This window comes from Melitaea cinxia, chromosome 9 (assembly GCF_905220565.1).
Source record: "Melitaea cinxia chromosome 9, ilMelCinx1.1, whole genome shotgun sequence".
Taxonomy (NCBI): domain Eukaryota; kingdom Metazoa; phylum Arthropoda; class Insecta; order Lepidoptera; family Nymphalidae; genus Melitaea; species Melitaea cinxia.
Genome location: NC_059402.1, coordinates 17,694,215 through 17,717,259, shown reverse-complemented (window position 1 = coordinate 17,717,259; position 23,045 = coordinate 17,694,215). Strand labels below are relative to the sequence as shown.

General features: G+C 35.9%; 1 protein-coding gene and 1 pseudogene across 1 annotated transcript; both read left to right on the top strand.

The window, feature by feature from the left end:
- Positions 1-19,486: 19,486 nt before the first annotated feature.
- LOC123656209 lies at positions 19,487-20,707 on the top strand. The gene is made up of 3 exons (XM_045591914.1): positions 19,487-19,684; positions 20,192-20,559; positions 20,657-20,707. The coding sequence occupies exons 1-3, from the start codon at positions 19,552-19,554 to the stop codon at positions 20,705-20,707; spliced, it is 552 nt and encodes a 183-aa protein (XP_045447870.1). The 5' UTR covers positions 19,487-19,551.
- Positions 20,708-20,753: 46 nt separating this feature from the next.
- LOC123656497 lies at positions 20,754-21,492 on the top strand (annotated as a pseudogene).
- The last annotated feature ends 1,553 nt before the right edge of the window (positions 21,493-23,045 follow it).

Genomic DNA, 23,045 nt, shown 5'->3' with positions numbered 1-23,045 from the left:
AGCTATAATAACTTTCACCGTTTTAGATGAAAAAAAGTGTGTGCATACAAAGTAAATTATTTTTTAAGTTTTGTTTATATTTACACAAATCTAAAGCTTTAAATTTCCGTTCCAGCGCCATCTATTTAGTTTGCTGTGTAATACTATCGATATCAATGTAACAACCTTTATAGTTTCTATAGTACACGCTAGGTGGCTCTGTTGTTCGACAAAAAATGTTGCACATCTTCGTGACGCTAATATTATTATTATTGCGTTTCATCCGTAAAAAATTTACCCTCATGCGCCTCAAGAAGTTTCACTTCGAAAATTCTTGTTTATTTCATAGTTTTATTTTTCAGAAGGTGACGATATTCTCGAAGTATCATTCCAACCGAATGAGTTCGAAGTGGGCGGCTATTCCGAGATCGATATTATGGTATGATTTTAAATCTTCTAAGCCTCAAAGTTCCAGTAACCTGCGAGAGCCGGGAAATGTCAAAAATCTTGATCGGAAATTTAAAAATTTAAATGTTCTATTAAATGAATCAAATTATATTTATCTAATATACAAAAATTCTCGTGTCGCGGTGTTTGTAGTTAAACTCCTCCGAAACGGCTTGACCGATTCTCATGAAATTTTGTGTGCATATCGGGTAGGTCTGAGAATCGAACAATATCTATTTTTCATCCCCCTAAATGTTAACGGTAGTCCACCCCTATTTTTTTTAATTTTTAGATCAGTTATTTATTTTTTATTTTATTATAATTTGGCGTTGAAAAATACATACAACCCCAAAAATTTTCACCCTTCTACCACCAAACCCTATTTTTAAATAGCGTTTAGTGGCAAGACAACGCTTGCCGAGTCAGCTAGTTGTTTTCTAATGTTTACGCGAATTTTACTCATTTAAATGAAACAACTTTATCGGATTTTATGGCGGCTTATTAACTTTGTAACGTTAGTCGACACCTCAGTCCTCCCGTGACCACGGTTGCTGTAAAGTATCCGAAACGTCGGGAATCAAAAGTTAATAATAAACCGCGATAAAACGCCAAAAAGTTTTTTCATTTAAAATTATATTGATTTAAAATAATAGGATACATAACTAAAATAACACAATTCCTTTTCGATATATAATATGGTTCTCAATTCGTCGATTTTGTTTCACTTTCGCGCGGTCTGCCGAAGTATTGAGTTATCGCATTTTAATATTTGCCAATGTAATTTAAAGTCAGTTACTCATTTTCAATTATTCTATTTTCAATACACGAAACGCAATCCGTTTAAAACACAGACCGCACGGACAGCAACTCCGTAACAATGCAGTATACGTAAGTTTTTCAATTTTCCTCAACGGTAAACAATATGTGTGGTCCATTTCACGCGTCGCCGTAACTTTCTCGATATCGGCCACTTTGTTCCCGTTGCGCGTTCACGGTTCGGATTACTTTTATTACTATTTATCAGAACTAATATTGAGCAGAAAGATTTACCGATTTATAATTTCTAGCAAGACTGAATCTATTTCAAGAGTAATAATTGGAACAATTTGAACAAAAACAAAAAACAACTTTAAATGCGTATTATTAGGGATAACTACTTGTAAAATCTCGCTGAAATTGTAACTGGAACACTTAACAAGCACTAGATTTCAATTAAAGCGAGACTCATCAAAATCGATATACTCAGTAAAAAGTTGTGAGGTTGGCGGATATATTCCCTACTACGAGTAACGATCGCTATCAGGTGTACATGACAACAACCGGGACCGACGGCTTAACGTGCTCTCCGAGGCACGGTGGGGAGACCCACAGGGACTGTACAAACACCCAGACCACGGCAAACACCTGTATGGCCAATACTAATGTTTGTCATGTGCGAGGATCGAACCCGCAACAGTCACAAACTAGTGCTGTGACCGTTGCGCCAACTCGTCGTGCTTGTCGTGTGGTCCAATTTAAATCTTATCAAAATCTGCTGAGTACTTTTGAGAAATATCTAATAATGTGTTTAATTGAGTATACTTTCGACCACTTACGTTGTATTACTTGTCGATTTCAATTGAATTCGGTTTTTCTTCGTTTGTGTTGTAACAAAGATAGAGGCTCAGATAAAAAATCTATAAAAAACTTTTGAAGTTAAGCTTCTATACGCACGCTTGACTTGGGCACTAGGCTGGTGAATGCCGAGAGAGATATAATTTAGATAGATCTCAAGAAGTTTTACTTCAGTCGTGTGGTCTAAAGACCACTCGTCTTTTTTGGGTTTCGCTATTCTCATAAACACATTTATAATTAAACATTTTGAATATCATATCAAAACTCGACCGGTCCAGCGGGATTCGAACCCGCGTCTCCGACTGACCGTGTCGGCGCTCTAGCCAACCAAGCCATGGAACGATGTACCCGCTAGAGCGAAATTTTTGATATGTTGATTTTATATTCGGTCTAAGCGACCGTAGCGCCGTCTATAGTGAGTTCTTTACAGAAACCCGTAACTATTCAAAGTTTCATATTACAATGAAAATCTTTGACAGCAGACGACACCATGCTATTTTTAATATCTACGTTTTTGTTTTTGTGTTACCCACACATTAGGAATTCTAAACATTTTTGAATATCATATCAAAAATTGACCGCTCCAGCGGAGTTCGAACCCGCGTCTCCATTTATAATTCAATTTCCTAAATAACATGAATAGATATCAGCCTGTTACAATTTTAAAAATATAATTATGTTTGGTTTTAACTAATATATGTTTACTATGTGAACAGGTGGTGCTCGAAGCGAAACGAGTTACCGACCGAAGATTATTTGTTCGCAGAGCAAGCGTGGCGCACGCGAAGACGCCTCTCTACTTAGTTATTGACACTGCTGTTTCTGTGAGTAGCTACGTTTCAGTCTGTCGAATCCCACTGCTGGGCATAGGCCTCTTTCCCCATGTGGAAGAATAAATAAATAAATATCATATAACATACACACACGGTCGTCTGTTCCTATGGTAAGAAACTTAATGCTTGTGTTACGGTAACAGCCGACTGTTATAACTAATTTTTTTCATAAACTTACATAGAAATACTACATATATAAACATATAAATAGAAATATTATCTTACACCGAGACTCAGGCGGGAATCGAACCCGCAACCCGCTGAACAGAAAGCAGGGTCTTATATGAGTAATGTCGATCGCTATCAGATATTTACGATAACAACCGGGACATGTAAACGTAAATGTCGGTCCGTAATGAAGTAATTAGCTAATGACCGATTTTCCTCCCGAGTGTATTCCCGGATCGATGTTTGTGTTTGACTTCGACGATGAGCGTGTTAACGATACGTAGTTAATTAGGAACAAATGCTTCTTATTTCGGAAATATTACACAGTTACGAGTGCTGTAAAGGACTCACTGACGGCGCCACGGTCGCTTAGACCGAATATAAAATCATCATATCAAAAATTTCGATCTAGCGGGTACATCGTTCCATAGCTTAATTGGCTAGAGCGCCGACACGGTCAGTCGGAGACGCGGGTTCGAATCCCGCTGGAGCGGTCGATTTTTGATATGATATTCAAAAATGTTTAGAATATTACATTGTTAAGGGTTTTTCATAAATATAAAAATCTGTATATATAGAGCAAATCGTCATTTCACAAATGAAAATTGTATTCGTTTTTTAATTATAATTAATTATAGTTAGAAGCTGCGATATCAGTAGATATAGGAGATTGTAGAGTAGTAGAGGCCAAATTATCTATACAAATAGATTTGGCGTGTCTGTTTGTAATATTAAAATAACCGCTTTTTACGAAATTCATGTGGGTACCAAAATGTCATTTTTTTAATTTTTGTCTGTCTGTCTGTTGTTCCGGCTAATCTCTGAAACGGGTGGATCGATTTTGATGGGGCTTTTAGTGGTAGATAACCGATGTAGTAAGGAGTAACTAAGGCTACTTTTATTTTAGAAATTTTATTTTATAACAATAACTATTTTGTTCAATTAACTGGGGTAGGGCATAGCAGGAAATATTCTGCTCAAAATCTGTGGTGAGTAAGGTGACCAGAGCTGGGGGAATTGGGCAGTAGGGTCGGCAATGCTTTTGCGATGCTTGTAGTGTTGCAGGCGTCTATAAACTACTAACTATGGTAATCGTTTAACATTAGATGAGTTGTTTTCTAATGTTTACGCGAATTTTACTCACCTAATGAAACAACTTTTTTCGGATTTTATCGCGGTTTATTATAAACTTTTGAAAAATATTGATGTATATCGGGTAGTTTCGAATGACTTTGTAACGTTAGGACGTCTGACACCTCAGTCCTCCCGTGACCATGGTTGCTGTAAAGTATCAGAAACGTCGGGAATCTAAAGTTAATAATAAACCGCGATAAAATCCGAAAAATGTTGTTTCATTAAATTAGATGAGTTGTAGGCCTGTTTGCTGACCTAATCGTAAATAAATATAGTTACCGCCAATATCTGCAACATCAGAATGATTTCAGATTCCATTCAAACAGCCATACTATATTGATTTGTTTACAACTTGATTAAGTTTAATCTCGATAACGAACCGTGTCTGTAGTAATCACACAATTCGCGGCTGTGTCAGTTATCAGTCTCAAAGGATTAAACGTCGCGCGGACGTGATGTAAAACGATGAAGTAGGATCAACTATGTTTAATCGGATTACTGGAAGACTAGTCCTTGATATATCAGTTGCCTTATCGCTATACTGTCGTGAATATGATGACGGTTCTCTGACTACGTTCGTATTTGAGAACTTAAACTTTTCAACCGACTTTGAAATAATTGTGTTTGCTCGCAAACGAAGAAAAACCGACTTCAATAATATCGACAAGTAATATAACGTAGGTAGACGAAAAAATAGTCAAGTAAATACGCATTATCAAATACTCCACAAGTTGTTATCAGATCTCGATGAAATTTAAATGTGACCACATGATAAACATCGGCTTTCGATTAAATTAAAAATTATCAAAATCGGTACACCCAGTAAAAAGTTATTGCGTATTTTCGAGAGTTTCTCTCGATTTCTCTGGGATCCTATCATCAGATCCTGGTTTCTTTAAACTAGGGATATCTCTTTTCCAACAAAAAAAGAATTATCAAAATCGGTTTATAAACGACGGAGTTATCCCCGAACATACATTAAAAAAAACCATATGTATACGGTCGAATTGAGTAACGTCCTCCTTTTTTGAAGTTGGTAGAAAAAACCAACTTCAATTACATCGACGAGTAATACAACGTAGATACATCTGATGACTACTTTTTGTGTAATCTTAATAACGCCCATTTACATACTTGTCAACTTGTCTACTGCTTATCCGCCAACCCGCATTGGAGCAGCGTGGTGGATTAAGCTCTGATCCTTCTCCTGCATGGGGAAAGAGGCCTATGCCCAGTAGTGGGATATTACAGGCTGAAGCTAGCTAGCAACTTACTTGTCAGTGCGATTGAAGTCGGTTTCAATTCATTTGCGAGCAAACACAATTATCCTAAATAAACATGAGGATGGAACGAATATGTTAAAACAACGTACAATTCAAAGCTTAGTAATTCCTATTTCAAGTTGTCTAAATAGTCACGGCCGGTTCTGTTCCAGCCCGAGTGGATCGGAAGCGAGTTTTGTTTTCGACTGTATTGTCGCTGGTGTGAATACTTCCTGTACGTTACAGTACATTCAAGTGATACATTAATTAATTTTGTGGATTAAAATTGAGTGTAAATTTTTTTTTTTTTATGTCACTAGGTCGGCAAACAAGCGTACGGCTCACCTGATGGTAAGCGATTACCGTAGCTTATAGACGCCTGCAACACCAGAAGATCGCAAGCGCGTTGCCGACCCAATCCCAATCCCCCAGGAGCTCTGGTCACCTTACTCACCAACAGGAACACAACACTGCTTGAAAGCAGTATTATTTAGCTGTGGTCTTCTGTAAGGTCGAGGTACTTCCCCAGTCGGGCTGCTCCATATTTTGAGCAGGAAATTCCTGCTGTGCCCTACCTCAGTTAAATATTTGTATATGTATTATTGCCATAAATATTTATTAAGAAAATATTCAGCTATAGCAATTGCCTGTTACGTATGATACAAACATTAGGTTGCTTGCCATCGACCTTGTGAGTATGTAAAAAAAAATTAGAATGTTACCGCTACTTATGTATAAAATAAAAATCTTCACATATTGTAATACAAAAACAGAAAAGTTTTATTTTTTAGTAATATAATAAACGCTTCACACTCAACAGATCCCCAGTAGGATTATCTCCTGTGTCGGGGGTCGGGAAACACACACAATACACAAACACGACGCCCAGACCACGACCAACATCTATATGGTCGATACAAGTGTCTGTCGTGAGCGGAAATCAAACCCGCGACCGCCAGAGCAACAGCCAGTGCTATGACCGCTGCGCCAACGCGTCGTCGAAAATAATTTATTTTAGTTTTTTCTTGGACTTCCGTGGAATATTATTGTAACAATATTCTTGAAGTAAAACTTCTTTACGCTTGACTTGGAGAGTAAGTTGGTGAATGCGTGACGAGAGTGTTATGAAAAGTGTGATTGGGCGAGACGAACGGAAGTTGAGAGCGAGATATAAGTTAGTGGAGATAGAAAGAGACAGAGTTGCGTTACGTAAGTTTTACTTCAGTCGTGTGGTCTAAAGCATACTCGTTATGTTCTAAACTTCGTTAGTTACAATTGATAAGATTAAGCACACTTATTTTGCCTATCATTGTTTCTATCCAATGATTTTAACCAACTTCAAGAAAAGGAGCCGGTTCTCAAGCCGGCCGTAATTTTTATGTGTGTTACCTCATAACTATTTACTGGGTGTTCCGATATTTATGATTATTTTATAGTCGATGTAAATTGAAGTTTATTTTTATAGAACGAGCCGTGACTTTCTTCAGAAGGAGATTTATAAATAAATAAATAAATAAATAAATATCTACACAACACACACACGGTCGTCTGTTCCTAAAGTAAGCAACTTAATGCTTGTGTTATAGGTAACAGCCCACTGGTAGGTATATAGCTACACTTCCTTCATTCGATAAACATACTTACACATAATACATCTATAAAGAAATATTTATATTACACCCAGACTCAGGATGGGAATCGAAACCACAACCCTCGGCGCAGAAAGCAGGGTCACTACAAACTGCGCCAACGGGCTAGTCATCATCATTTATGATTCTAACATTGTCATATTAGTATCATAAATCCACTACAATAAAAATCACACCTTTCTTTCAATCTCCATACAAGCTCGAAATAAAAATAAACAGAAACAGACAGTAAATTATAATATTTTATATAAAAAATAAATTAATTAATTAATTAAATGAAAGATATAATATTTCTAGCAACAAGGGTTGATACATCGTATGTATAAAATGTTTTGTATAATAATGAACAGTAAAAGGGTAAAGCTGTTTGAAAGCGGATCCCCGCCAGTCCCTAGATCGAGTAACAATTTAATATATTTAATTTGTTTCCCGCTCTGCTCATACTGCAGCGTGAGGTCTGACTGTGTAAATTTAATGTCGATATATGTGTAATTATATAGCGTGTTTACGTTTACATAACACGAACAATGTACAATGATATAGATTCAGCCTGTAACATCCCACTGCTGGGCATAGGCCTTTTTATCCTTGTAGGAGAGGGATTGGAGATTAATCCACCACACTGCTTCACTGCGGATTGGCGGATATGTTGCCTACTATGAGTAACGATCCCTATCAGTTATTTATGATAACAACCGGGACCTACAGCTTAAGGTGCTCTCCGAGGCATGGTGGGGAGACTCTTAAGGATAAACATCTAAAACAGAAAGAAATTTTTGTAGTTACAAATAATAATTTCGAGCGGGAATTGAATTCGATCCCCGCACACGACAAACTATATTGGCCATACAGATTTTTGCCGTGGTTTGGCTGTTTGTGCAGTCCTTGTGGGTCTCCCCACCGCGCCTCGAGGAGCACGTTAAGCCACCGGTCCCGTTTGCTATCATAATATAAATTATTTTTAATAATAAATATATAATACATAAATTATTTATTAAAATATTTATTATTAATAAAAAAATATTATTAATAATAATAATAATTATTAATCTATTCAAATAAAGAATTCTCTTTTCAAATCGTTCTCGAACTGACAATGATTAGTAACTAAACGTACAAAGAGGTTTAAACACTAATCGCTTTGATACAATTTAAGTAGAAGAAACTCGTAGAAACGGGTTTTTGACATCAGCGAGACTGTTTCACCTCGACATATAAATATATAATAAGTAATGAACAAATTATTAAAAAAAATAATTTGTACATCAAATAACTTCAAAATATTCCTCGTACATCCAGTAGAACTGATTCGCGATCATCGGTGATACAGACATCTTTTTGCTGCATCATCATTATAGCCTATACAGTCCACTGCTGGACATAGGCCTCCACAAGTTTACGCCAAAAATAACGTGAACTCATGTGTTTTGCCCATAGTCACCACGCTGGGCAGGCGGGTTGGTGACCGCAGTACTGGCTTTGTCGCACCGAAGACGCTGCTGCCCGTCTTCGGCCTGTGTATTTCAAAGCCAGCAATTGGATGGTTATCCCGCCATCGGTCGGCTTCTTAAGTTCCAAGGTGGTTGTGGAACCTTGTTATCCCTTAGTCGCCTCTTACGACACCCACGGGAAGAGAGGAGGTGGCTAAATTCTTTAGTGCCGTAGCCACACAGCACGCTCCACTCACACTTTTTGCTCCAATATTTTGTAATATACTCGACAGTACTACTTCAACGGTTATTTTGTGATCTTGTACGCCAATAATTTCTGTATTGCTTACAGTTCTAACATTTTTTAATATCATATCCAAAATCGACCGTTCCAGCTATATTCCCGTTTCGTTATATTCGGTCTAAGCGACCGTGGCGCCGTCTATAGTGAGTTCTTTACAGAAACCCGTTACTATTCAAAGTTTCAAATTACAAGGAAAATCTTTGACAGCAGACGACACCATGCTATTTTTAATTTGTATGATTTTATATTTTGTGTTACCCACACATTAGGAAATTATAAACAAAGTGGATTTCTTCTATTTCTTTTGAGAAATAAAGTACTTAAGTCGTCAATAACAACTATATTATTATCATCGACCTCCGGGTTGTTCTTATTAATATTTATATACTTAGGACTGCGTACAATTATTTATATGATAGTGATAATATTTCGTATATTCACATATCAATTATTTTGACATAAATAATAAAGATCCGAAGGAATTTCATATCAGTTTTAAAGTAATCTGTTTGTGTAGAAAATGAGATGTATGCTGATAATAATTAGGTTTGCTTGCAAACGAAACTAATACAATGTAGGTAGATGAAAAAATAGTTCAGTAAATGCGCATTTTTAGATATAGCTCAAAAAGTACTTATCAGGTCTCAATTAAATGAAAATGGGACCACATGACACGCGTCACCTTACGATTAAATTAAAAAAAAATATATTGAAATACATCGAAATCTGCCCACACAGAAAAAAGTTCTGAGGTCATACGTAAAAAAAAGAAAAAAAAAATACATTCGAATTGAGAATCTCCGCCTTTTTTGAGAAGGTTAGAAAGCGATAAGAAATTTAGCAGTAAATCTTAAAGTTTACTGATAGATTATCTTAAAAAGTTCTAGTAAACGATACGGATAGTTAGCAATACGCACGTAGTACTTGCCTTTTTTAACAATTATTCAGTTATGTTCTACGTTAGCTTAAAATTATTTCTTCAATATTATTTACAAAGAACTGGCGTTAATCTGATAAGGAAAAGACCGTGCATGCCTTAAATATATCAAATTATTTACTTGGAAATAAAAATATTTATTTTAAATTATTAGGTACGTACATCTTAATCTATACTAATACTATAAATCTGAAGAGTTTGCTTGCTTGTCTGTTTGCTTAAACGCGCTAATCTCAGGAACTACTTCCGATTTGAATAATTCTTTCAGTGTTAGATGGCCCATTTATCGATTTAGGCTACAGGCTATATATTATCACGCTAAGACCAATAGGAGCAGGGCACTGATGAAAAATGTTTTAAAATCGGGGGATTTTTTCCTTTTGAAAGTTTTGCAGAAATCATGTATGACAGAATTGTTCCTTTCCACGCGGACAAAGTCGCGGGCAGAAGCTAGTTTAAAATAAAAATCAATTTAAGGAAGGCAAATGTTAAATCTTGTAAATAATTTAATATTCTATTGATTGATTACCATATTTTATTTGTTGCAGGGCGTAGAAGTCAGCGTTGAATTTCCTATTGGAGACAAAGAAACACTCTCGTTTGCTTCTTTCAAATTGATGCAGGTAAAGTTTTATTCATTTCAACGGTGCCTACTCTGATCTAAATTTGATTACAACTTACTCTTGAGCGACGATGGTACTGACCCCGGCTTTCGCTCCAGTGTTTTTATTTCAATTTCCCAAATCGCTTCATATCGCTTCAGCCTGTAATGTCCCACTGCTGGGCATAGACCTTACGCCCCATGTAGAAGACTCGGAGCTTACTCCACCACACTGCTCCAATGCCATGATCGCTATCAGTTGTACATGTTTACTACCCGGACCGACGACTTATCGTGCTCAAGGACTACACAAACACCTAGACCACGGCAAACATCTGTATAGCCAAATATATAGATATAATTATATCCATCCCCCACTCCATTATATCTGACCCCAGTTTAGTAATACGTTGTGTAGAATTTCATATACAACAAGCGTCCGTATGTCCATTCTACTGTTTCAAAACGGTTCTAAAGCCAAGTTTAAATTAATCACTCACGGGTCAGTGAGCAGGAAACTGACTATCAAGTATGGGCAAGTTTCCAAAGGGTTCCTTTCGAATAATTGAATTCACGAGATCATTTCATTGATCTCATTCAAAATTATTGCTAAATTCCTAACCACTAGTCGATATCAAACATCGAAGTAGAAATTATATTTAAAAAAAGTTTATTGCGGTAGAGCGCAGCAGGAAATAACTTGTTCAATATTTTAAACAGCCCGACTGAGGAAGTGCCTCAACCTTACAAAGTTACAAAGTTATTCTGCACGTATTAATGTATAGAATAAAAATCTAATGAAACAGTCTTATATTAATAATAAATTTCTATGTATTTATTTATATATGTATGTTTTTTTTTAATGTCACTAGGTCGGCAAACAAGCGTACGGCTCACCTGATGGTAAGCGATCACCGTAGCTTACAGACGCCTGCAACACCAGAAGCATCGCAAGCGCGTTGCCGACCCAATCCCCCCTCCCCCAGGAGCTCTGGTCACCTTACTCACCAACAGGAACACAACACTGCTTGAAAACAGTATTATTTAGCTGTGATCTTCTGTAAGGTCGAGGTACTACCCCAGTCGGGCTGCTCCAGATTTTGAGCAGGAAATTCCTGCTATGCTTACCTCTGTTAAAAATATATGTATGTATCTATGTGTGTTTATATTAGAAATGCTTCATTCACAACTACGAGTATATCTCAAGTAATTCCTGTATTTACGGTTACCTGTAAGACGTCGTAAATAAAAATAAACAATTAGTGGGTAGACGAAAAAATAGTCAAGTAAAGTTCGGTGTTAACATATGTATAAAAAAATACATTTAAATTGAGAACATACTCCCATTTTGAAGTCGTTTAAAAATAGAGATTAAAACTATATTTTACAGAAAGATAAACGTGACCCGCTCTCTCAGACGGAACCTAGAAACGATGGAGAGATATTTACTGAATACGATCTTAAAAGGAAAAAACAACAAGGTAACATATCCAGGATTATTGAAAACAAAATACCTTAGGATCGTATTTAAGTATATTTATTGCTCCTCTTATAAATTAATACGGATTTTTAGGATTAACGCACGTTGATGTTCAGTGTATTTGTAGAGGGACATGTACATGTGCATGCAGGCAAGTAGCAAGTAATAAATGTTGTTACTTTTATACTTTCAGATCGCGTTGAAGTGGAGAGCTTTGTTTTGAAATTAAGTCAAAATTTAGTAAAATGGGAATTGTTAGTGAGAGGGATTTTGCTTAACAATTTTTTATCGCTATAAATGTTAGCAAGTTTACCACCAAGGGCGAGAATCAAACCAGCGATAGTTAGTGTTTATGCAACTAAGCATCACTACACCAGAGTGGTCATCAATGTCGATGCCATTTTGTCCAATTCAAGAAAATTCAAATTATATTTCTTTTATTTATTTTATTATAGTTAAAATTGAAACGACCATCGATTCAGAATGAATTGACGGTATGGAATTCTGTAGAGAATAATTGGCAAGAAACTTCGAATTTACTTTTAAAAATAGTACTAATAAATCATTATAAATTTTTTTTATACAGCTTCACTAATTCACATATCTGTGTATTTTTATTTTAATCAGAAAATAAATTAAAACTTTTATTTCGAAATTTTACAAAATCACACATCTTTACAATTCACAACCTAAGAACTAAATATTATTAACAGATAGTTACGTATGTATCATGTCCGCGTGGAAAGGTGCAAAACAATCTAATCGCAAATATGATCAATATACCTAATAAATACAATTTTTATCCCAAAAATATCACCGTTTTATTATAGACTAGCCGACCCGTGCCCACTTCGTTGGGCGTTATTATATTAACTAAATAGATTTTATTATAGAACAAATTTTATAGCACTTAAATAAATAATATGTTGCTCCAACGCCATCTATCAAAAATCGCGAAAACGTCGTCGATAGACTAAAATAAGACTAAATTAATAACGTCGAAAGACTAATAAATTGTTTTCTAATAGCGATAGACGGCGCTAGTTAATTTACCATTTTGATATTATATTTTAATCTTTTTCTTATTTACTGAATTTTTCTTATTTACTGAACTGAATTCAATTACAATAAAATATAGCCTATCTCACTCCTGAATAGTGTAGCTTTCTGTTAGTGAAAGAATTTTCATGATCGGATCAGTATTTGCGAAGATTACCCCCTACATACAAACAAAGTTAGAAACTTTACCTCTTTATAATATTCGTATAGATTTAATCATACAGCTTTAATTGTGTTGCTGTAACTCAACGTGCGTTCGTCCTAACACTCGCAGCGTTCGAAACATTCATCTTTTGTAAGTCCTTTACGTTCGACGGAAGGAGCTACACGAACGAAGTTTTAAATTATTGACCGAGATCCTAATATGCTGAGAGATTTATAGGATGGCCATTTTCGAGGGGAATTTATTTTACGTTTGTAGCTTAAATTAATTATGTAACATTTTTGTGAATAATTTTTTTATATAACTAGGTCGGCAAACCGGCGTAGGACTCACATGATGGTAAGCGATTACCGTAGCTTACAGACGATTGCTACACCAGAAGCATCCCAAGCGCGTTGCCGGACTACCCCCAATCTGAACTGAAGTAGGGCACAGCAGGAATTTCCTGTTCAAAATCTGGAGCAGCCCGACTGGGGTAGTACCTCGACCTTACAGAAGATCACAGATAAATAATATTGCTTTCAAGCAGTGTTGTGTTCCTGTTGGTGAGTAAGGTGACCAGAGCTCCTGGGATTGGGGATTGGGTCGGCAACGCGCTTCCGATGCTTCTGGTGTTGCAGGCGTCTATAAGCTACGGTGATCTCTTACCATCAGGTGAGCCTTGTTTGTCGACCTAGTGACATAAAAAAAATCCTCCCCAGGAGCTCTGGTCACTACAGGAACACAACACTGCTTGAAAGCAGTAATATTTAGGTGTGACCTTGTGTACGCAACCGGAGTTACAATAATTAAACTGTTATTTCAATCGACTCATAATTGATTCTTTATAAAACTTCAATCTCGTGCTCATGCTATTTCCATCAGTACAGTAAATTCTGAAATACTATCACCCACACATTTCAACAGCTGAAAGCGCTATAAAGCGGCACTCTCACCGTCCCTGCTGTTGTTACAGAGAATATCTGCTACTGTGATCACGAGATGGTGTACAGCCCTCCAGAAAAAAAGCCGGAGCCACCGAAGGATATTGACGACGGCTGTCATCAAGTCGAAATACGTAATATTTGCAAATTAAATACTTATATTGCGTTATTGGAGCAGCGTGGTGGATTAAGCTCTAATCCTTCTCCTACATGGGGAAAGAGGCCTATGCCCAGTAGTGGGATATTACAGGCTGAAGCGTATTATCGTCTTTTATCGTAAACGAAAATAGAATTTATTTTTAGAATCATTACAATTCAATAAAGTTTCCATGTTTCCATTCTAACAAATCTTTTGTTTGGGAACAAATCTTTGCCTACAGTTTCAGTACTCTGTCGAGCTATTTTTGTCCAACGATTTCCTGGTAATAAATTAAAACATGATGTTAATAGATTTGGTGAGACGGTTATAAATTAAACTAATTTCGGGTACATTTAAACGATCGTCGTTTACTCTTGATTTTATTTTTGAATTTTTTTTTTTGACTTGGAATTGTTGAGAAAATAGTTGTGCTGAATATACTTACTGGAAAATGTTTGGAATTTTTATAGTAAACTAGCTGACCCCGCAAACGTTGTTTTGCCATATATCTCATTAGCCCCCTTAATCCCCCCTCCCTTATAAGTTAGGGGTATGAAAAATAGATGTTGGCCGATCCTCCGACCTACCCGATATGCACACAAAATTTCATAATAAAAATAGGTAAAAAAACTTTTTAAGTTAAACGGTTTTATGTTAAATATACATTGCAATGTTTAAGATAAATGTACTAAAACCAAAAAATAATAAAATAGATACAGTCGTGGGAATTATAAACATATGCATAGACTAGACTAAAATAAAACCGTGGGGCACGTCAATTGTCTACAATCGTTGATTAAAATGTTTGTTTTGTAATGTTACACTATAATTAGGCAGTTGTTCAACCGACAACGATGGACGTGTGATAAGTAGGGCTAGAATGTGGAAACAAGCTAGCAAGCTCGATTATAAGCGAGTTTTAGGGTTTCATAGTGGTGAGCGAGTAGTACTTTTATCATTCATATGTCGATTAAAGACAAACTACGAGGAGTGAAACGATTCCTAGCCAGCCAGCAGTGTGAATGTCCAACGATAAACTAGTTGAAACATCTCTTTTATTTACATGGAGTGTATAACTATTGGAATTTCCATGAGCAAGAAAATAGTAAGTAATTTCCTCACCGTCTGCGGGCCAACTGCCTATTTTAACGACGAATTAAACGATTCTTCTATCGCACATTAAGTCGATAATTTGTAGACAATTGACGTGCCCCACGGTTTTATTTTAGTCTAGTCTATGCATATGTTTATAATTCCCACGACTGTATCTATTTTATTATTTTTTGGTTTTTAGTACATTTATCTTAAACATTGCAATGTATGTTAAACATAAAACCGTTTAACTTAAAAAGTTTTTTTACCTATTTTTATTTTCTAGTTTTTAGTTTTTATTTCGCATTCTGTTTAATTCATTTAGTGCTTCATTATTGCAAGGCCCATCTTAAATATTGAGGTTGTATAGTGCATTGTATTCTTCTTGTCAAGCCCTTTTATTTGATACCCATATTGGTGGGATTGATAAAAAATTGTTATCAGACATTTGGTAGCGGCGGCCAGCTTAGATTTCAATTTTGCATAGTAAATTGTATTCTACTTGTTGAGACCTTTCATTTGATACCCATGTTGATGGGATTGATAAAACCTAAGTTATCCGCCATTTTGTAGAGGCCGCCATCTTGGATTTTAATTTTATATAGTACATTGATTATACTGGTTGAGCACTTTCATTTGATACCCATATTGATGGGATCGATAAAACCTACGTTATCCACCATTTTGTAGCGGCCGCCATCTCGTATTTCAATTTTTTATAATATATTGTATTCTGCTTGTTGAGCCCTTTCATTTGATACCCATATTGATGGGATTGATAAAACCTACGTTATCCGCCATTTTGTAGCGGCCGCCATCTTGTATTTCAATTTTTTATAGTATGTTGTATTCTGCTTGTTGAGCCCTTTCATTTGATATCCATATTGATGGGATTGATAAAACCTACGTTATCCGCCATTTTGTAGCGGCCGCAATCTTGGATTTCAATTTTTTATAGTATATTGTATTCTGCTTGTTAAGCCCTTTCATTTGATACCCATATTGATGGGATTAATAAAACATAAATTATCCGCCATTTTGTAGCGGCGGCCATCTTGAATTTATAATGATAATGAATAAACATAATTGTATTGTCACCAAAATCCAAAGTGTATACAAAATTTCAGATTAATCAATTGACAGGAAGAGGGTGAAATTTGAATTACTAAATTTGACCCAAGAATAAATAATAATAAAAAAAAATAAAACAAACGGGGTGAGCTAAATAAAACCGTTTAAAAATCTGTCCACCCGTTTCGGGGGAGTATTTTAACTAACATTGTAACACGAGAATATTATAAGATGTATTACACTATTAGTGATCTCGTATAACACGATTGACTCTGTAATATCCTATGTGTGTTCTCCACTGCAGACCTATAAGGACAAACACACAAACCGGAAAGAAATATTTGCAATACAAGTACAAATATCCATCTCGAGATGGAATCGAACCCGCAAACCGTCGGTGTTCTAACGCATACACGCATCACTACACCAGAGCGGTTGTTGTGAGCAGAAGCTATCAAACAACACCAATTAACTGAGGTAGGGCACAGCAGGAATTCTCTGCTCAAAATATGGAGCAGCCCGACTGGGGAAGTACCTCGACCTTACAGAAGACCACAGCTAAATAATACTGTTTTCAAGCAGTGTTGTGTTCCTGTTGGTGAGTAAGGTGACCAGAGCTCCTGGGGGATTGGGATTGGGTCGGCAACGCGCTTGCGATGCTTCTGGTGTTGCAGGCGTCTGTAAGCTTCGGTAATCGCTTACCATCAGGTGAGCCGTACGCTTGTTTGCCGACCTAGTGACATAAAAAAAAAATGACTCTTGTTTGTACAGTGGAGGAGCCGCCGGCCCTTACGCGTGTGTGTCCCTGCACCAACAGTCCCAAGCCGGACATTCCCGAAGTCTGCGAGCCTTATTGCTTGCAGTTCAGACAAGTTTCTTTGAGGACAGGTTTGTATTATGCAATTGTAAGCCATCTTTGGTTTGGGGCACTGGTTGAATTGAAACCTTAAGAACTTGCGTGGTTTAGACAATATAATACCGTTATTATACTTTTCCGATTTTATTTTATTTCCGTTAATTTGAGGATGCCACTCTAATTGACTTGTTTGGCGCGAACTGGTGGAGGCCTATGTCCAGCAGTGGACAGCAATAGGCTGATCTGACTGACTGACTGACTGACTGACTGACAGACAGACTCTAATTGACCTCGAATAAAATATTGTTTACGCACATTAATTAAGTTATTAAGTTTTTTTTTTTTGTATTTTGGGGCTTTTTTTTGGAACACCATAAACAAAAAAAAAAACTGTAACCCCCGATTTCGTTATCATACTTTTTTATTGGTTCAATGGAAGCAATTTTTAAAATCGAAGCAACATGTGCGTTGCGTATTAAAGTAGACATTAATTGTGATATATTTTGTAACGATTATATTAATAATTATATTTATGTAGGAAGCGTGTCCTTAGTATTAAACGCTGGCTTCCTAATTAATGAAATAAAAATAAATAAAACAAAATGTGATCCCGTATGTTTTTAAAAGCCTTTACAATTTCCATATTTCCTCTAGCATACAAAAATTCCACATGTTGATACAGCTGTGTCATTCTAAATACGAGGACATCCGGATCACTCTTATATTTCATAAAATTTCTTCATAAAATTTCATTAATATTTTAATATTTTCATAACCTTTTGACTTTTTCCATACACATTATACACAGTCATGACACAGTACATAATTTTCACATGAAATGTAAATCTGCCTTCAAAATTGATTCCATATTCGGCTGAAAGAAAGTTGTATAGAAAATAATTGTGTTTGCTCGCAAACGAAAAAAAAACGGCTTCAATTACATCGACGAGTAATACAACGTAGATCGACGAAAAAATAGTCAAGTAATTACGCGTTATCAAAGATTACTCAAAAAGTAGTTATCAGATCTCGATAAAATTTATATGTGACCACATGATAAACATCAGCTTTCGATTAAATTAAATATTATCAAAATCGGTACACCCAGTAAAAGTTATTGCGGATTTTCGAGAGTCGCCCTCGAATTCTCTGGGATTCCATCATCAGATCCTGATTTCCTTATCATGGTACCAAACTAGAGATATCCCTTTTCCAACAAAAAAAGAATTATCAAAATCGGTATATCCAGTAGAAAGTTATGCGGTATAATACAACGTAGGTCGACGAAAAAAGCGTTAAGTAAAAACGCATTATTAGATATAAGTCGAAAAGTAGTTCTTAGATCTCAAATAAATGGGACCAAATTACAAGCGTTCGTGAAACAGGAAGTACATAGCTCTGAAAAGAGCTGTTTTAATGTTCGTGAAACAAGATTGTCAGCTCTGAAAAGAACTGTTTGAAAGTATCACAGCACACCATGCAAGCGGATGCACCAGCAATCACATGCACAGATCTTCACAGAAGTCTTCAAGCCAACTTGCAAGTGTTCTTCATTTATATCGTCGCGAAGTACAATCACGCCGCCGCCGAGTGAAGTACAGTCAGGCATCCGTTCGCCGCGCCGATCGCCGCCGAAAAGGGCGAGCCGCGGAAAGTGGCGGGAACGTATGTCCTGTTTATAATTATTATTATCGCCCTGCGCTACAGCGCCTCCGACTTTTAACGATGCGCACGAGTCATCGACAGCGGCACGCGCGGAAAAAGAGAGCCACGCACGAGAAAAAGACGCAAGGCTTAAGTAATAAACATTCTCTGATTAGTCATAAAACTTATCAATTATTGTTATACGTAATTTTTTATTGTTAATACTTTCATATAAATATTACTATTTTTACTCAATAAATATTCGATCGACACCTTCTGAGAAGACCTTTTATTTCGACACAACAATAGTCCCTGAAATTCCATTTTTATATGCTTTGTTAATGCTACATATGTTTTACTATATTTAGTTTTTTATTTTAAATGTAAATTTAAATTTCTGTGCTGACAGCATTTGTAAAGCCTCGGACTGCAAAGCAGCTTCTATAAGCTGAGTCTACGATCTTTTCACCAGCATTTTTTTCTAATTTCTAACATCTCTGTAAATTCACCTCGACACGACGGAGCGAGCGGTCAAAGGGCTTGAGCGGGTCGGGAGATGCGGGTAGCGAGGAGCTTGGCAGCAAGCTGTAGGAAAGGGTATACAGTTAGGTGAGCCGAGCGCGTATAGTGCGTTTCACAAAAGAGTTCCTTTCTGTTTTAAATGTTGGTAGAACTGGTTGTCGTATTGTTTCATTTGTTTCAATGCTATCAGTGTTCAGAGCTCTCGAGGTTTTTAATTTTTTTTAGTGTTATTTACTTATCAATCATGCCTAAGACATTAAGAAGTGGTGAAAGAGAATTGGTTCTCAAAGTTAAAAGGTTTTGTGAACGTGAAAAAACTAATAAAGCTCCTCTTATTCCATTCGAAAATGTTCGCCGTCGGGTAGCAGCCATGACAGGTTAGTAAAATGGTGTTACCATAAGCAGATGTTAGTCCCGATAATATATTTTATAACAGACATAATAGTTATAAGTAAAAATAATTATTTAATAAGTAATACTTAGTTTACTAATAAGTATTACTAGCAATACCCGTGCGAATAACTCGCAGTAAATAAGTATAATAATTGTCAATTATGTTGACGTTGTTTCAAAATTAAAGCTATCACATATCTATAAGTTTAATAATTAATTAATTTACAAAAACAAAAGCAATAATAATTTTTTAGTTGTGGAAGCCGGTAGAGCAAGCAATTATAATAATTTTTTAGTTGTGGAAGCCGGTAGAGCAAGCAATTATCTACAATATGATATATAATTTATCTGGAGTAATTGTGAGGTTTTTTTCTAAAAAGGGAGGCAAACATTTTAACCTTAGCATCTTGTTAATATATGTTATGATTTTAATAATTTCCTTACATTGGATGATTGCATTAGGTCTGAACGTTATTTAATTTTATTTTTAGGTATATCAGAAAAGACGGTGACAAAAATATGTCAAGAAGGTGCAGTTGCCGCGAGTACATCCACGAAAATTTCAACTCCGGGAAAATCACGCCCACACGAAAAGAGAGTTAAATTGGACGACTTTGACCTATGCGTTATACGTCATAAAGTTCATGAATTTTATGCTGTTCGAAAAGAAGTTCCGACCTTGACAAAACTATTGCATGATTTGAAGGTCGATATTAATTTCAACGGAAGCCGCACAAGTCTGTGGAGGATCATGCGATCAATTGGTTTTCGCTTTCAAAAATGCAAAAGCAGGAGAAAAATTTTAATGGAGAGGCCAGACATAATAGCTTGGCGAGCTAAATCTCTAACACAGATGCGGGTGAATCGTAGTGCTGCTGATCCTCGACCTGTCATTTACCTGGATGAAACTTACATCCATGCTTCGTACGGTGTCACCAAATGCTGGCAAAATGAAGGTGAAGAAGGAGTTCTATCTTCCGATACAAAGGGAGCTCGCTGGATTATAGTGCATGCTGGAGGAGAAAATGGTTTCGTGCCCAACGCAAGGTTGATTTTCAAGTCACAGACAAAGTCAGGTGATTATCACGATGATATGAACCAAACCAATTTTATGAAGTGGTTGAAAGAGAAACTTGTACCTAATCTCCCTCCGCAAAGTTTAGTAGTAATGGATAACGCGCCGTATCATAGCGTCAAAACTAACAAGTCGCCAACAATGGCAAATAGTAAAGCGGAACTGAAACAGTGGATTACCAGTAGGGGACTTGCGTATTTGCCAAACATGCTTAAAGTCGAACTTTATGAAATCATTAAAGAGCACAAAGAAGAACCTATTTATGAAGTGGATTCATACTTAACATTGCATGGTCACAAATCGTTAAGGTTACCGCCTTACCACTGCGATCTTAACCCAATCGAAATGATTTGGAGTGTCATGAAGAAACGGGTGGCCGAAAAAAATGTGGGGCGAGAATCAAAAAATTTTGTTCACCTGACGGATGAAGCTTTTGATAGTATCACACCTGACATATGGAAGAAATAATGTGATCACGTCAGACGTATCGAAGAAAAATATTATGCCAATGATTTGGAATTGGATAAAGAAATGGATAATTTCATTATTGAAGTAAAAGACAGTGAAACTTCTTCAGACAGTGATTGCGATAGCATAATTTCAGGTGTTAATCCTATAGAAATGGACCATTCTTATAATAAATAAATAAATTCCATGTTTTCTTACTAACATATAATACTGGCTAAATTACATTCAATAAAAATCATTGTTGTTTTATTAATGTTTTATTTTGTAAATAACCAATAACATTTTAGCGTAAATAAATATTACAAACCATTTGATATTTAATCAAGTTTTAAAAATAAAATTCCTAATCTAAAAGCAGCCTTGCCTCTTGCCCTTGTAGATAGGTATGTAGATACTTAAAAATTTAGAACTTAAAAATTTATTGCACCCGAACAACATCTTACCAAAATCAGGAAATACGATTATCATAAGTAGTTAGGGAAATTTTATATCAAGATATGGCAACATTGAAGCCAATTAAGCCAATATAACCACGAAGGGAACTCTTTACTGAAACGCACTGTACGCTCACTGGGCATGCATCAGTTACAAAAAACAAGTAGGAAGCGATACGAGTATATTGTTTGTTATTATAAACGCATTACGATCCTTTTTAGTTTAATAATTCTTTGTGTTATCGGCTACATTTTCCTATCAAGGTTGTCTCAGTGTAGCCAGTTGTGCTTTATTCTTTTTCCCTATTTACTTATTTAGGTATTCATTTGTTTTTTTTTTATATTATTGTTTGTTGTTGCTAGATATTTTCTCAGTCATATCAAAGTTCTTTTTAAATAGGTTTAATTAAGTATTGAAGTTTTGTCTTATCAAGGTCGCTAGATATTTTTTTTTATATTATTGTTTGTTGTTGCTAGATATTTTCTCAGTCATATCAAAGTTCTTTTTAAATAGGTTTAATTAAGTATTGAAGTTTTGTCTTATCAAGGTCGCTAGATATTTTTTTTATATTATTGTTTGTTGTTGCTAGATATTTTCTCAGTCATATCAAAGTTTTTTTTAAATAGGTTTAATTAAGTATTGAAGTTTTGTCTTATCAAGATCGCTAGATATTTTTTTTATATTATTGTTTGTTGTTGCTAGATATTTTCTCAGTCATATCAAAGTACTTTTTAAATAGGTTTAATTAAGTATTGAAGTTTTGTCTTATCAAGGTCGCTAGATATTTTCACAACAAGTGTATTGTTGTATAAGAGTTTATTTGTTTTTATTTCTATCATAGATTTCACAATTTAGGTAGGTAGGTTAATAGTTAGGTTAGGTCTTTAGGTAGCTTGTATTTTTTTTAGTCATTTTTTCGTTACTACTTTTTTGTAAATATGGGTAGACCCACTAAACGCGCTGCTCATATGAGACAGCGCCGTTCAAATGAGACAAACGAAGAAAAGGAGCACCGCTTATGTCAAAACAGGAAATTTTCGTCTGAAAACACTTCGAAAGAGACTTCTAAAAAGCGCAAAAATAGACTTTTGACAATGCGTGCTTATATGAAGAAAGTTTTGAAAAAGGAAAATATCGAAAAACGTGCTCACCGTCTAGGCATGATCCACGATCGTTTTTCCAATGAGACGGAAGAACAACGTACCCACCGTCTCGGCCTAATCCACGATCGTATATCTAATGAGACGGAGGAGCAACGTGCTCATCGTCTTGGCCTAATCCACAATCGTATATCTAATGAGACAGAGGAGCAACGTGCCCACCGACTCACCGTGATACACGATCGCTTGTCCAATGAGACGGAGGAG

Excerpts from the sequence above, each read along its gene's own strand:
- LOC123656209 (XM_045591914.1), top strand. The coding sequence starts at position 19,552 with ATGCCTAAGACATTAAGAAGTGGTGAAAGAGAATTGGTTCTCAAAGTT. Across the intron at positions 19,685-20,191 it reads TCGGGTAGCAGCCATGACAG|GTATATCAGAAAAGACGGTG; the intron begins GTTAGTAAAATG and ends TTTTATTTTTAG. Across the intron at positions 20,560-20,656 it reads AATCTCTAACACAGATGCGG|GTGAAGAAGGAGTTCTATCT; the intron begins GTGAATCGTAGT and ends GGCAAAATGAAG.